Below are 16,978 nucleotides of genomic sequence, written 5' to 3' on the forward strand. Positions count from 1 at the left end.
GGCATGTAACTTTAAAAATCATTTTGTTTGTAACGGGAAACAAAGCGACGCTTTCCATAGACACTGAGCGTTGCATGAAAAACGTGGTGAGCAGACGTTGCGCTGAATCAAGGACCGTTCTTTTTTTTGGGGTTATCAGTCTTCTGATTGGTTTGATGAAGGCCCGCCACGAATTCCTCTCCTGAGTCAGTCTCCTCATCTCAGACTAGCATTTGCAATCAACGTCCTCAAATATTTGCTGGATGTATTCCAATCTTTGTCTTCCTCTACAGTTTGTACTCTCTGCAGATCCCTCCAATGCCATGGAAGTCATTCTCTGATTTTTAACAGATATCAGATCATCATATTCCTTCGCCTTGTCAGTGTTTTCCACATATTCCTTTCCTCTACGATTCTGCCCAAATCTCGTTCCTTAACTTATCAGTTTACCTAATATTCAATATTCATCCGTAGCACCACATCTCAAATGCTTCGATTCTCTTCTGTGTGTGTGTGTGTGTGTGTGTGTTTGTGTGAATGGCTAAGGGACCAAACTGCTATGGTGATCGGTTCCTAGTCTTACACACTACTTAAACTAACTTATACTAACTTACGCTAAGGACAACACAACACCAATGCCCGAGGGAGGACTCGAACCTCTGACGGGGGCTCGATTATCTTCTGTTCCGGTTTCCCCACAGTCTATGTTTCACTACTACAGAATACTGTGCTCCAAACGCATATTCTCAGAAATTTGTTGCTCAAATTAAGGCCTATGTTTGATACTAGTAGACTTCTCTTGGCCAGGAATGCCACTGCTAGTCTGTTTATGATGCCCACCTTGCTCCGTCCGTGATTGGTTATTTTGCTGCCTATGTAATAGAATTACTTCTCTAGTTCGTGACCATCAATCCTGATAAGTTTCTCGCAGTTCTCATTGCTGCTGCTTCTTATTACTTTCGTTTGTCTTCGATTTGTTCTCAATCCATATTCTGTACTCATTAGACTGTCCATTCCAATCAGCAGATCGTCTTCACTTTCATTCAAGATAGCAATGTCATCATCGAATCGTATCGTTCATACCCTTTCACCTTGAATTTTAATTCCACTCCTGAACTTTTCTTTTTTTCTGTCATTGTTTCTTCGATGTACAGATCGAACTGTAAGGGCGAAAGACTACACCACTATCTTACACACTTTTTAATCCGAGCACTCCGTTCTTGGTGGCCAACGGCCTTGCCGCAGTGGTAACAGCGGATCACCGAAGCAGGCTGGGCTAGAACTGGATGGATGACCATTCGGTCTGCCGAGCGCTGTTGGCAAGCGGGGTGCACTCAACCCTTGTGAGGCAAACTGAGGAAATACTTGTTAGAGAAGTAGCGGCTTCGGTCTCGGAAACTGCCATACGGCCGGGAGAGCGGTGTGCTGAACTCAAGCGCCTCCGTATCCGCATCCAGTGATGCCTATGGGCCTAGGATGACACGGCGACCGGTCGGTATCGTTGGGTCTTCATGGCCTGTCCGGGAGAAGTTTTTTTTCGTTCTTGGTCGTACACTCTCATCATTTGCTCTCGGGCCGGCCGGAGAGGCCGAGCGGTTCTAGGCGCTTCAGCCTGGAACCGCGCGACCGCTACAGTCGCAGGTTCGAATCCTGCCGCGGGCTTGGATGTGTGTGATGTCCTTAGGTTAGTTAGGTTTAAGTAGTTCTAAGTTCCAGGGGACTGATGACCTCAGATGTTAAGTCCCATAGTGCTCAGAGCCATTTATTCCCTCTCGGCTCTTGTACATGTTGCATATTACCCATCTTTTCCTGTAGCTTACCCCTATTTCTCTTAGAATTTCAAACATTTTGCACCATTTTACACTGTCGAACACGTTTTTCAGGTCGACATATCCTATGAACGTGTCTTGATTTTTCTGTAGTCTTCCTTCCATTATGAAAGGCAACGTTAGAATAGCCTCTCTTGTGCCAAACTGATCGTCGTCTGACACAACCTCAAGCCACATGTTGCAAAAACAAAATTACAAATATCTGGCGGAACACCAAAGATAATGCGCCTGCGACTGTATACTTGCAACTGTGATGATGAGTCGAATAGTGCACCACGAATGATGGGAAAAATAAATCGTACAGTAGTATGGAACGCTGCTTGTAAAAATATGAATGCTTTTAGGAAACTGTTCTTTGCAGAATTTTCGGATTTCCAGCGCCTGAGCACTGCGCTTGAAAGGTATGTGCTAAGGTCGGATCAGGGTAGCCCCAGAAAATAAAGTTGGTAGTTCCAACCGAAAGGTGGAACGAGTATAATATCTTTGAGTAGGATCATCTTTGATAGGTAAGAGAGCCGAGCGCGCAGTAAAAATCCGAGCAGTCGCAGCTAGGTGCCCGGAGGAAGCAGACGTGCGCAGACAGCTTTAAGGTAGGTCGCTGCCCCTGACCAAACTTTAGCACGTAAATTAGAGAAGATATATAATCATTTCAAATTGGTTTTTGTTAGATAATGTTCAGAGTTAGGATTCGTATGTCCAACGTTTGACGCAGTAAGCGTTTTGTAAAATTTTTTGTAAGAGTGGTTCGTGCTACAAAAATGTTTGAAATGGTAGGTTTTGTGTATGACTTAAAATTTTAATAATATACATATTGAGATCAACATCGTGTTTAAATATAACAGCCTGAATCATAATCCACATCCTTTGCTTGTATTGAATATGAAAATGAGTAGTAAAGTAAAGTTACCCACCAATGAAAGAATGTAAAGAAAATGAGGCCTCTATGCAATATACTGGGTGATCAAAAAATCAGTATAAATTTGAAAACTGAATAAATCACGGAATAATGTAGATAGAGAGGCGCAAATAGACACACCTGCTTGGAATGACATGGGGTTTTATTAGAAACAAAAAAAATACAAAAGTTCAAAAAATGTTCGACAGATGGCGCTTCATATGATCAGAATAGCAATAATTAGCATCACAAAGTAAGACAAAGCAAAGATGATGTTCTTTACAGGAAATGCTCACTATGTCCACCATCATTCCTCAACAATAGCTGTAGTTGAGGAATAATGTGAGCAGCACTGTAAAGCATGTCCGGAGTTATGGTGAGGCATTGGCGTCGGATGTTGTCTTTCAGCATCCCTAGAGATGTCGGTCGATCACGATACACTTGCGACTTCAGGTAACCCCAAAGCCAATAATAGCACGGACTGAGGTCGGGGGACCTGGGAGGCCAAGCATGACGAAAGTGGCGGCTGAGAACACGATCATCACCAAACGACGCGCGCAAGAGATCTTTCACGCGTCTAGCAATATGGGGTGGAGTACCATCCTGCATAAACACCGTGCGTTCCATCAGGTGTTTATCAGCCAGGCTGGGGATGATGCGATTCTGTAACATATCGGCGTACCTCTCACCCGTCACGGTAGCAGTTACAAAACCAGAATCACGCATTTCCTCGAAGAAAAAAGGCCCGATAACGGTAAATGTGGTAAATCAAACCGTGACTTTCTCGTCGTGCAATCGATTTTCCACGACAGTTCTAGGATTTTCGGTAGCCTGAATTCTGCAGTTGTGGGCGTTGACAGACCCTCAGAGCGTGAAATGAGCTTCGTCAGTCCACAACACATTACTGCACCAATCGTCATCTTCCGCCATCTTTTGAAACGCCCATACCGCAAATGCCCTCCGCTTCACTAAATCGCCAGGTAACAGTTGATGATGCCGATGGATTTTGTACGGATAGCATCGGAGGGTACGGGTAAGTGCCAACCAAACAGTAGTGTATGGTATGCCAGTGCGACGTGTGACTGCACGAGCGCTGACTTCCCCGTGCATAGATGAATTCGCTACAGTCTCCATTCTTCCTGAACTGTCTCAGCAGCATTACGAATTGTGCTCGGTCTGCCACTACGGGGTCTATCGTGTAAACAACCCGTGGGTTCGAACATCAAAATCATTCCCGCCACAGCTGCATTTGTCAACGGACCTTTCCCCGTTCGAATCCCCTTCCTATGGCGATAGGATCGTAACGCTGAACTAGCACATTCCCCATTCTGATAGCCGGCCGCGGTGGTCTAGCGGTTCTAGGCGCTCAGTCAGGAACCGCGCGACTGCTACGGTCGCAGGTTCGAATCCTGCCACGGGCTTGGATGTGTGTGATGTCCTTAGGTTAGTTAGGTTTAAGTAGTTCTAAGTTCTAGGGGACTTACGACCACAGATGTTGAGTCCCATAGTGCTCAGAGCCATTTGAAGACCATTCTGATAATACAGCTTCACTAAAAGCGCCTTTTCAGGTAACGTTAACATGCTGTGATTGCTGGTGCATCTGATTCTCTCTATTACAGATCCTTTTATACACGATTCTCATGCGCAGTCACTGGCGTTTTGCTGTCCAGCGCCATCAGTCGGACATTTTGTGAACTTTGTTTTTTTTCTGTTCTAATAAAACCCCATGTCATTCCAAGCATGTGTGTCAATTTTTACCTCTCTATCTACATTATTCCGTGGTTTATTAAGTTTTCAAATTTATACTGACTTTTTGATCACCCAGTATATGTGCAATTCATGGTTTGAAATCGATTTTGGTCGAACTGACGTTATCAGAGCAAAGTTAATTCAAATAACTAATTTTATGACATTTCAGAACTGGCGTTATTCAAGTCAAGATATAATTTCCTTAAGTAAACATTAGGGCCAAAAGTTAATTTTTCTGTACCATCTTAATGCCGTTGCAAAAAACGGCATTATTCTCTTAAACTTGATTGCTGAGTGAAATACATGCTACATTCCTGGCAAAATGGAGGAGTGTATGAAACACGTTCACAGACGCAGTCAGATGCAGGTTTGTTGAAAAATTAATTTAGAACAATCTTATCAATGATACACTACTGGCCATTAAAATTGCTACACCACGAAGATGACGTGCTACAGACGCGAAATTTAAGCGACAGGAAGAAGATGCTGTGATATGGAAATGATTAGCTTTTCAGAGCATTGACACAACGCTGGCGCCGGTGGTGACACCTACAACGTGCTGACATGAGGAAAGTTTCCAAGCGATTTCTCATACACAAACAGCAGTTGACCGGCGTTGCCTGGCGAAACGTTGTTGTGCTGCCTCGTGTAAGGAGAAATGCTTACCATCACGTTTCCGACTTTGATAAAGGTCAGATTGTAGCCTATCGCGATTGCGGTTTCACGTATCACGACATTGCTGCTCGAGTTGTTCGAGATCCAATGACCGTTGGCAGAATATGGAATCGGTGGGTTCAGGAGGGTAATACGGAACGCCATACGATCCCAACGGCCTCGTATCACTAGCAGTCGAGATGACAGGCATCTTATCCGCATGCCTGTAACGGATCGTGCAGCCACGTCTCGATCCCTGAGTCAACAGATGGGGACGTCTGCAAGACAACAACCATCTGCACGAACAGTTCGACAACGTTTGCAGCAGCATGGACTATCAGCTCGGAGACGATGGCTGCGGTTACCCTTGACGCTGCATCAAAGACAGGAGTGCCTGCGATGGTGTACTCAACGACGAACCTGGGTGCACAAATGGCAAAACGTCATTTTGTCGGATGAATCCAGGTTCCGCTTACAGCATCATGATGATCGCATCCGTGTTTGGCGACATCGCGGTGAACGCAAGTTGGAAGCGTGTATTCGTCATCGCCATACTGGCGTGATGGTATGGGGTGCCACTGGCTACACGTCTCGATCACCTATTGTTCGCACTGACGGCACTTTGAACAGTGGACGTTACATTTCAGATGTGTTACGACCAGTGGCTCTACCCTTCATTCGATCGCTGCGAAACCCTACATTTCAGCAGGTTAATGCACGACCGCATGTTGCAGGTCCTGTACGGGCGTTTCTGGGCACAGAAAATGTTCGACTGCTGCCCTGGCCAGCACATTCTCCAGATCTCTCACGAACTGAAAACGTCTGGTGTATGGTGGCCTAGCAACTGGCTCGTCACAATACGCCAGTCACTACTGTTGATGAACTGTGGTATCGTGTTGAAGCTGCATGGGCAGCTGTACCTGTACGCGCCATCCAAGCTCTGTTTGACTCAATGCCCAGGCGTATCAAGGCCGTTATTACGGCCAGAGGTGGTTGTTCTGGGTACTGATTTCTCAGGACCTATGCACCCAAATCGCATTAAAATGTAATCACATGTCAGTTGTAGAATGATATATTTGTTCAATGAGTACCCATTTATCATATGCATTTCTTCTTGATGTAGCAATTTTAATGCCCAGTAGTGTACTTTCAGAAGAAAAAGGTAACAATTTTGGTTAGATACTTTCACGCTGTATTACTAAGTGCGAGAGCATCGTCTTCTATCAGGCGGCCGCTTCTGCCCTGTCTGTTGCCGAAACTGATAACCGTATTTCATTTGGAGAGCCGGAGGGAACCGCAGAGCTGGCACTTCCGTTCTGGGAAGGTGCGCCTCGGCAGGCAGGCAGGCAGGAGCGGCGGTCGAGCACGGCAGGGCAGGCCGAGAGCTGGCTGGAGGACGCGGCCGCGCTGTGGCGGGGTAGGAGGGGCGTCCGTGCTGACGCGTGCGGCGTGCTGCAGCCGGCTGCGTGCCGCGCCGTGCCGCCTCAGTCCTCCCGCGACGCCGCTGCAGACATGACGCGCCCTCCGCAGCTGCCGCTTCCGCAGCCCCTGGTGCTGCTCGCGCTGGTGGTGGCGGTGCTGGCGACCGGTACCGCGGCGGCCAGCGCCGTGCCGGCCCACGAGCGCTGCCTGGCCGGCCGGCTGGCAGTCTACCGGCTGGTGCTGCACACGCACTGGACGCGGGCGCGCTTCCCCAGGCACTACCCCGAGTGGCGCCCTCCCGCGCAGTTCTCACCCCTCGTCGGTAAGTCGCTCGCCGTTCTCTGTCACAGTCCTCGTATCGCGAGAAGCGAGGTAACCGGCGAACACGGCACGTGCCACACGTGCCATCTTCCTACAATTGAAAGAAAAACAGCCCTCGGTCACTATTTTTAACAAATCAACCTGGTTTCAACACAGCTAGGAGTGTCTTCTTCAGAAATTAAAACAAAGAATGGTCTATATTCTATAACATGGTCACAGAATGATCACTAAAAACGTATGATTGTGTATAAGTACGGAATCATCGTAAAAGACTGACAGTACTTATGTCATTTATAAAAAAGCGGGTGTTCACAGATGTGAAAATTACCGAACTATCAGTTTAATAAGCCACGGCTGCAAAATACTAACGCAGATTCTTTACAGACGAATGGAAAAACTAGTAGAAGCCGACCTCGGGGAAGATCAGTTTGGATTCCGTAGAAATATTGGAACACGTGGGGCAATACTGACCCTAAGACTTATCTTAGAAACTAGATTAAGGAAAGGCAAACCTACATTTCAAGCACTCGTAGACTTAGAGAAAGCTTTTGACATTGTTGACTGGAATACTCTCTTTCAAATTTACAATTTGCACAGAAACCAGATGGCAGTTATCAGAGTCGAGGCACATGAAAGGGAAGCAGCGGTTGGGAAGGGAGTGAGACGGGGTTGTAGCCTCTCTCCGATGTTATTCAATCTCTATACTGAGCAAACAGTGAAGGAAACAAAAGAAAAATTTGGAGTAGGTATTAAAATCCATCGAGAAGAAATAAAAACTTTGAGGTTTGCCGATGAAATTGTAATTCTGTCAGAGACAGCAAAGGACTGGGAAGAGCAGTTGAAGTGTCGGGAAGTCGTTTCTGAAAGTATTTGTATGTAGTGCAGCCATGTATGGAAGTGAAACATGGACGATAAATAGTTTGGACAAGAAGAGAATAGAAGCTTTCGAAATGTGATGCTACAGAACAATGCTGAAGATTAGATGGGTACATCACATAACTAATGAAGAAGTATTGAATAGGATTGGGGAGAAGAGAAGTTTGTGGCACATCTTGACTAGAAGAAGGGATCGGTTGGTAGGACATGTTCTGAGGCATCAAGGGATCACCAATTTAGTATTGGAGGGCAGCGTGGTGGGCAATAATCGTAGAGTGAGACCAAGAGATGAATACACTAAGCAGATTCAGAAGGATGCAGATTGCAGTAGGCACTGGGAGAAGAAGAAGCTTGCACAGGATAGAGTAGCATGGAGAGCTGCATCAAACCAGTCTCATGACTGAAGACGACAACAACCACAACAACAATAAAATAATAAATATGCCAAAGGGGCATTAGCCCCAAAGATATTTAAGATAAAGAAAACTGTGATAGCGAGCCACTAAGGGCTGCTCGTTACTTGTGTGGTGCAGGTTGCAAAACTTATACCCTATCATATGTTTTTAGTCATTATTCTGGGAGCATGTTATAGAATAGAGACCACTCTTTGTTTTAAATTCTGAAGAAGATACTACTAGCGATGTTGAAACCATGTTAATTTGTCAAAAATAGTGACCGAGGGCTGTTTCTCTTTCAATTGTAACTATTTACGGTCTCTGAACGTGCAGCCGTGTACAAAATTTTGCCATCTTCCTATATTTCAGTTTTGTGCTACAGATTGTTAAACCTAGTAGTATACACCCTGAAATTGTCACACCAACTGTACACCATGGTCACAGTCACTCTCAATTATTATCTGGCGAAACTGCCTTGGGCTCTGAGCACTATGGGACTTAACAGCTGAGGTCATCAGTCCCTTAGAACTTAGAACTACTTAAACGTAACTAACCTAAGGACATCACACACATCCATGCCCGAGGCAGGATTCGAACCTGCGACCGTAGCGGTCGCGTGGTTCCAGACTGAAGCGCCTAGAACCGCTCGACCACCCCGGCCGGCTGAGAAACTGCCTTAATATAGAAAATTTTATTATGAAATTGGACTCCCATATACTAAAAACAGGAGTGACTTCTTGCGTTCTCCAAGGTAACGTTACAGGCTGTTCCTCATCTACATAAGCGATTTAGGAGACAATCTGAGCAACCGTCGTAGGTTGCTTGCATATGCTGCTGTCATGTATCGTCTAGTAAAGTCATCAGAAGATCAAAACAAATTACAGAACGATTTAGCAAAGATATCTGTATGATGTGGAAGTTGCCAACTGACCCTAAATAATGAAGATTCTGATGTCATCCACACGAGTACTAAAAGATCTGTTAATCTTTGCTTACACGATAAATCAAGCAAATCTTAAGTCCGTAAATTTAACTAAATATCTAATAGCACTCCGTCTTCAGGCCACGAGTGGCCTACCGGGACCATTCGACCGCCGTGTTATCCTCAGTGGAGGATGCGGATAGGAGGGGCGTGGGTTCAGGACACCGCTCTCCCGGTCGTTATGATGGTATTGTTGACCGAAGCCGCTACTATTCGGTCGCGTAGCTCCTCAAATGGCATCACGAGACTGAGTGCACCCAGAAAAATGGCAGCAGCGCATGGCGGCCTGGATGGTCACCCATCCAAGTGCCGACCACGCCAGACAGCGCTTAACTTCGATGGTCTCACCGGAACCGGTGTAGCCACTGCGGCAAGGCCGTTGCCACAACTAAATACCTAGGAATTACAATTAAGAACACCTTAAATCAGAAAGAACACGCATAAAATGTTGTGGGGAAGATGAACCAAAGACTGCACTTTATTGGATGAACACTTAGAAGAGGGAACAGATCCTCGTGTACTAAAGAGAGTGCCTACTCTTTCGGAGTGAGCTGCTCGCTCTGGGATCCTTACTAGATAGGACTATCGGAGTACGTCGAGATAGGTCAAAGAAGGACAACACATTTTGTATTACTGAGAAACACGGGCGAGAGTGTCATGGACATGATACAGGATTTGGAATGTACATCTTTAAAACAAAGGCGTACATCGTTGCGACAGGATCTTCTCACGAAATTTCAATCACAAACTTTCTACCTCGAATGCGAAAATATTTTTTGGCGCCGACCAACATACGGAGAAACGGTCATCTTAATAAGGGAGACCAGAGCTCGCACCGAAAGATAATAGGTGTTCGTTCTTTCCGCGCGCTGTTCGAGAGTGGAATAATAGAGAATTATTATGAAAGTGGTTCGATTAATCCTGTGCCAGGTACTTAAGTGTGATTTTGAGAATATCCATGTACATATACATGCTGAAAACCTGCCATCAAATCTCCATACCTCCATCTTCTGGTGGACGCTAGGACAACAGGTTTTATTGAATCTTATGTAGGAGGATGTGCTGAAAAGTATGACTCCGAATTTTTTATGTGAGAACTCTTAAATATTTTTAAATGAAACAAAAGTTATTAACATTCTACATCTTTATTCTTCATGCCTACATATTTGAGGCCCTCTACAGCTGCAGGGCTACGAATTGTAGTGTGTAACACGGCGGTGTGTAACCTAACTATGTTGGTGAGTGGGAAGAAGCGTGTTGCAGTAGTTTCCAATTCGAAGAGTTCATCCACACATGGAACTCCTTCGGCATGACTATGCCAGACGACACTCGAGCACTGCAACATTTGCAACAATTCGTCGCCGTAAGTTCACTGTAATCGATCATCCTCGATGCACCCCCAACGTGCTCCCATCCCATTTCCACCTTTTTCCAAAACTTAAAGAACACCTGCGAAGACTTTACTTTGATAGTGATGAAGCGGCGCAAGCAGAGGTGACATTGTGCCTCCCTCAACGATGTCAAACTTTCTACAATTACGATATTGACAAACTGGTCGCTCGTTGGGAGAAATATGTTCGTCGCCAGGATGACTATGTTGCGAAATAAATATGTAGACACTAAAAATAAAGATGTAGAATGTTAATATCGTTTGTTTTATTCAGAAAGCTTTAAGAATTTTGACATAAAATCGGTGACATTATTTTTCGGCACGCTCTCGTAGTTGTGTTTACTACGTTTATTTATACAAAACCGGTTTCGGTGTTACAATACATCGTCAGGCACCTGAGCGCCTCTAGGTGACCGCTTTGGTTTTCGGGAATCATTGTCACACTTTTTGTGGAAGGTCCAAGAAACATCGACGTCTGCAAAACGCCATCGCCTCTGGTCCGTATGACGGCGGCACTTCATCTCAGTGTTGATCACCGACACTCGTAAAGGGACCTGAGACGGTGCATTGTAACTCCGAAACAGGTTGAAATACGCTAACGGTATTATCGTTACTAAGTATGATTCGCCACCCACTACAACGTAGTGGAACCTATGACAAATATTGATTATTCCATTACGAATTGATGTCCATCATCAGAATGGGTGAGAGTTATGTCACATACGGGAACGAACAAAATCTCGCCCGAAAGAAATTTTCGCTCTGCAGTGAGTGTGCGTTGATATGAAACTTCCTCTTAGATTAAAACTGTATGCCGGATCGAGGCTCGAACTCGGAACTCTTGCATTTAGCGGACAAATGCGCTACTGACTGAACTACCCAAGCACGACTCGAAACACCTCACAACTTTACTTCCGCCACTGACTTGTCACCTACTTTCTGAAATTCACAAAAGCCATCCTGAGAGACTCGCAAACCTAGCACTCAAGGTCGAGATGGATAACTCAGTCGGTAGAGCTCTTGCCTGCGAAAAGTAAAGATCCCTAGTTCGAGTCTCGGTACGACACACAGTTTTAATCTGCCAGGAAATTTCAGACAAAATCTTGTATTCGTTGCGGTGTCAGTCAACTCAGTCTCCTAATTTCATACTCACGAATTTCTTTTATGCCTGAAACACACACTGAAGATTGCTGGCTGCAGGCTGGTTTTAAAGTATACGTCCTCTGTTTTCTTTTCAGACATAGTTTCTGGATGATAAACCAGGAGACAGGACAGGACAGGCAGCGCCAGTAAATTCCTCAAGATGTTTGTAGTGTGAAGTGTAAGCCGAAGTAGCCGCTTCGAGGATTTAGATGATAGACTTCTAAAGCTACTTCCTGCGAAGGTACATCAGAACTGTCCATTATCGGTCCGCTAATAGTTTTGGACACTTTTTATCTGAGTCCAAAATAAAACATCATTAAAAGCAAATTAAAGAAATAATTACGATGTTAGACAACTGTTGGCTAAAATCTTGCAATTTATTGCGTTCTAAGTGGCACGTAGAAGACCCGTGCAAGATACAGGTCATAATTGGCAATCAGGTAGGTGTTCCGTGCTCTGTCCTACTCCGCATTTATAGTCAGTGGTATCCACAGCGAAGTGACAAATACCAGAGATAAGACAGCTAACAGACATCCACAGGATCCAATTCTTTGGGGGGTTTCCGAGTTTTAGTCAAGTTGAGAAATCCACAACTGTTTCCTTGCTGTAGCTGCTGTTTGTAAAGTTGAAGTACTCTTGGGGAAAATACTTCGAGCTGCTGGAACATTTATTTCCCTTGGCAGCTACTTCACGACGAATGTCTCGTGCCACTATGCCTACGAACTGGACAACATGTAACAATGGCACACCTTCCGTTTAGCGCCGTGTTCACCTATGTTTTAGTGGGTGGATTTGTACCAGACTGGGCAAGCACAGGCTACTCTGCAGCACTGCAACATGTTGCTAGTGCAATTGTTCCCACGGTTTGTTTCGAATACCTCATATTCTACCAGCGATCTTACGAAATATATTATTTCTGGATTTCACCGTTTTGCAGTAATGATTGTTTCAAGCATTGCAGCCATGCCGTTTTCCGTTTGAACTTGCGAAGTTGCCTCGACAGTCATCTGTTGAGTTGCAAGATAGTACTCGACTTCTTGTAATGACTGCTCTATGACAAATGAGCCGCAGCACCATTTTCGAGGCAGTGTAATCTTTGCTATCAGCTAACTGCTTCAAGTGACATATTTGAATAATATTAGAATACGCTACTGTGAAATTCAGTATGGGATTATCCTGCTGGAATCTGCCATTTGATACGCAGTTTCAAATCCTCCCCAGCGAAAGAGACAGTAAATTCAGTTGTTTTCGTCAGGTGTTTTGGAAGAATGGTACCGCAGGTATGGTCGGGTAGCCAGAAAATGAGTTTGTGGGTACATGCATGTTGATGGAGTTATGTAGACTACCTACGCAATAGACACTTGTGAATGGGTCTTGAGAATGGCAGCTTCCTGTGTCGTTTCACCATGTCGTCTGCAGACACGTTGGCGTCGACCTGACCACCTGGAACAAAAGCTAGACCACTCGTTGAATACCACTCAATGTGCCAGTTGACTCTCCGTCTACACCCTGCAAATCAATAGTGTCTACGATACGGCGTCAGTGATAAAAGACGCATGGTAACTTGAGATCACCCAACTCCCAGCTAATATGTTCCCGATGCTTCATGGCGACACATTTCCTGCAAACTCTGCTCATGTTTCAGCTATTCTCATCCGTCTGCTCGTGAAAGCCAATCAAACATCAGATGAGTTTTTGTTTGTTTGTCGTCCTGAAAGTATCTGTGCCTATTCGTCACCACTCGCTCTATAGTCAACGCACCACAGCCAAGAGTGTTGTATCTGTCGGTTGATGCTCCCGTATCCCTTATGCCAATGATTGGACGTCTCCCGAAGTTCGAAAGACGGTGACAAGCTGCTCGTGCGAGTTTTCTAGTCAAACTGTGTTGTGACACCCACCAGAGGAGCCGCAGTAGCGTCGAACACATTCAGTAGCCCTCATGTACTGATACCATTCTTCATCTGCAGGAGTTGCCTCTCTCTGTGCTGTAAGTGATGAAAATGGGCTCGCATGACGTTTTGATCTACAATACGACTTTTATCAGTTTCGCAGCGTTTGGTCATAGTACTCAAGTGCAACCGCTTCCATTCCGTCAGGGTAACTTTATTTACCTGAACAACTTCGACAAGGCCTTAAAATCACAACGGATATTAAATGCAGTGGCCCCAGCAAGAACTCGGGAATGTTACCATCCCATTTGCAGTTGTACCCACTCGGACAACTTTTGTACTGTAAGTAAGTTGCTACAGGCTGCGAGAAACCTTGCTAGGATAGGTGTGTATTCGTTGTGGAGAACGAAGGCTGTTATCATACAACTTTTCTTCCACTAAGCTAAGTTTATACTTTTAATCTATTTGCAACTAATATCAAAGCAGTTACGGCTTCGTCTTCAAGCACTTTATCATTGTCGCTGTGATACACCACCGCAAGTATACCCTGTCAATGTATTCCAGCATTCTCTAGGGTCACAGATGAGTGGAGGAAAATTTGCGAAAATTGACATACTGTCCTTTTCCGAAAACACGCGCAATGAATACTGTACAATAAATTTTGTTGTCCGTCTAGACTTCCATATGCCAACGGCCTTACCGCAGTGGTAACACCGGTTCCCGTGAGATCACCGGTGTCAAGAGCTGTCCGGCTTGACCAACACTTGATGGGAGACCGTCAGAAGCTGCCGAGCGCTGTTGGCAAGCTGGGTGCACTTAGCCCATGTGAGGCCCATTGGGAGCCGCTTGATTGAGAAGTAGCGGCTTCATGTTGAATAAAGCTGTCAACGGCCGGGAGAGTCGTGTGCTGGCCCTATGCCCCTCCATATTCGCATTTCCATTGGCTGAGGATGTCACGGCGATAGCTCTATACCGTTAGGGAGTTCCGAGGCCTGTTCGGACGGAGATGAGATTGCAATATGATGTTTTATGACACAGCTAGTAAATTTGCTTATAGAATATGAGTTGTCAACATACTCAGATCTAAAGACGGTTTGATGAATCAGAAACTAGTCTCAAGTTTGTGAGAATATGCAATTAGACGGCCTATAAAATTAGTTCCCCATAAAAAATATTTCGCAGATAATACCCCATTTACAGCGCTAGGGAAGCAATTGGACTACAGCTGCCTTCCTCTACAAGAACCCTTGTCTATAGTGCTATGCCTACACACTTCTGAGTCCACCAAGAGTTCAGTTTCCCGCTATTTCTTCCGTAAGGGAAAGCTCTTCTTCTGTCATGACGTGGAAGTAGTATCTCTGGAAAAGAGGATACAGTTTACCGTATCTACAGAGTTGCTGCAAATACACTCCTGGAAATTGAAATAAGAACACCATGAATTCATTGTCCCAGGAAGGGGAAACTTTATTGACACATTCCTGGGGTCAGATACATCACATGATCACACTGACAGAACCACAGGCACATAGACACAGGCAACAGAGCATGCACAATGTCGGCACTAGTACAGTGTATATCCACCTTTCGCAGCAATGCAGGCTGCTATTCTCCCATGGAGACGATCGTAGAGATGCTGGATGTAGTCCTGTGGAACGGCTTGCCATGCTATTTCCACCTGGCGCCTCAGTTGGACCAGCGTTCGTGCTGGACGTGCAGACCGCGTGAGACGACGCTTCATCCAGTCCCAAACATGCTCAATGGGGGACAGATCCGGAGATCTTGCTGGCCAGGGTAGTTGACTTACACCTTCTAGAGCACGTTGGGTGGCACGGGATACATGCGGACGTGCTTTGTCCTGTTGGAACAGCAAGTTCCCTTGCCGGTCTAGGAATGGTAGAACAATGGGTTTGATGACGGTTTGGATGTACCGTGCACTATTCAGTGTCCCCTCGACGATCACCAGTGGTGTACGGCCAGTGTGGGAGATCGCTCCCCACACCATGATGCCGGGTGTTGGCCCTGTGTGCCTCGGTCGTATGCAGTCATGATTGTGGCGCTCACCTGCACGGCGCGAAACACGCATACGACCATCATTGGCACCAAGCCAGAACCGACTCTCATCGCTGAAGACGACGCGTCTCCATTCGTCCCTCCATTCATGCCTGTCGCGACACCACTGGAGGCGGGCTGCACGATGTTGGGGCGTGAGCGGAAGACGGGCTAACGGTGTGCGGGACCGTAGCCCAGCTTCATGGAGACGGTTGCGAATGGTCCTCGCCGATACCCCAGGAGCAACAGTGTCCCTAATTTGCTGGGAAGTGGCGGTGCGGTCCCCTACGGCACTGCGTAGGATCCTACGGTCTTGGCGTGCATCCGTGCGTCGCTGCGGTCCGGTCCCAGGTCGACGGGCACGTGCACCTTCCGCCGACCACTGGCGACAACATCGATGTACTGTGGAGACCTCACGCCCCACGTGTTGAGCAATTCGGCGGTACGTCCACCCGGCCTCCCGCATGCCCACTATACGCCCTCGCTCAAAGTCCGTCAACTGCACATACAGTTAACGTCCACGCTGTCGCGGCATGCTACCAGTGTTAAAGACTGCGATGGAGCTCCGTATGCCACGGCAAACTGGCTGACACTGACGGCGGCGGTGCACAAATGCTGCGCAGCTAGCGCCATTCGACGGCCAACACCGCGGTTCCTGGTGTGTCCGCTGTGCCGTGCGTGTGATCATTGCTTGTACAGCCCTCTCGCAGTGTCCGGAGCAAGTATGGTGGGTCTGACACACCGGTGTCAATGTGTTCTTTTTTCCATTTCCAGGAGTGTATGTGATTACGTCATTCAGTAGTGGAATACACAACGAACGATTCAGATACTTTACTGAAACATGCAATTATACAGACAACCGGCTGCAAATAAATGTTTGGTAAACTGTCACAGATTTCTACACCATTACTGATGTCTTCATCAGAATGAAACTTTGGGAAACCGTAAAATTACACTGCGAGAAAGCAGTGGTCAGAATTAAGAGCAGATATGCTCAAGGGGGAAAAAAAGTAAAACACGTTCCAGCCATTGGCACGTGTGCCTAGCTAGCAACATGTCTGATGTATCTAATTTATTTATTTGTTACAACAGAAAACTACCACAAGATGCCAAAAACATTTTTCAGCAGTTATCTGCATGTATAATAATTTTATCTTGGAACTCTTCCATTTGGTACGTATTTGCATAGAAAACACAGAAAGCACACATAAACAAGGAACAGAAGTCGTCCTAATTCGGGCTTCAGTTTTCATAGCTTTCCTCGCCACCTGCGATACACCTCTCGTGACACACGCGAACAGAAGGATGACGTAGTATTCTTGATCAGAAACAAAGTGCGAAAGTTTTGTTTTTCTGTGTATAAAAGCAGCTACGTACCATCCAACGAAGGTGAGTTCACGAATAG

General features: G+C 45.9%; 1 protein-coding gene across 1 annotated transcript in view; it reads left to right on the forward strand.

The window, feature by feature from the left end:
* LOC124795929 (spondin-2-like) overlaps positions 1-16,978 on the forward strand; it is a 259,765-nt gene that overhangs the window by 20,592 nt on the left and 222,195 nt on the right. The window contains exon 3 of the mRNA XM_047260010.1: positions 6,730-6,850. Coding sequence (XP_047115966.1) covers positions 6,730-6,850 — 121 coding nt within the window. The remainder of the gene's footprint in view (positions 1-6,729; positions 6,851-16,978) is intronic.

The sequence above is a fragment of the Schistocerca piceifrons genome, chromosome 4 (genome assembly GCF_021461385.2).
Source record: "Schistocerca piceifrons isolate TAMUIC-IGC-003096 chromosome 4, iqSchPice1.1, whole genome shotgun sequence".
Taxonomy (NCBI): domain Eukaryota; kingdom Metazoa; phylum Arthropoda; class Insecta; order Orthoptera; family Acrididae; genus Schistocerca; species Schistocerca piceifrons.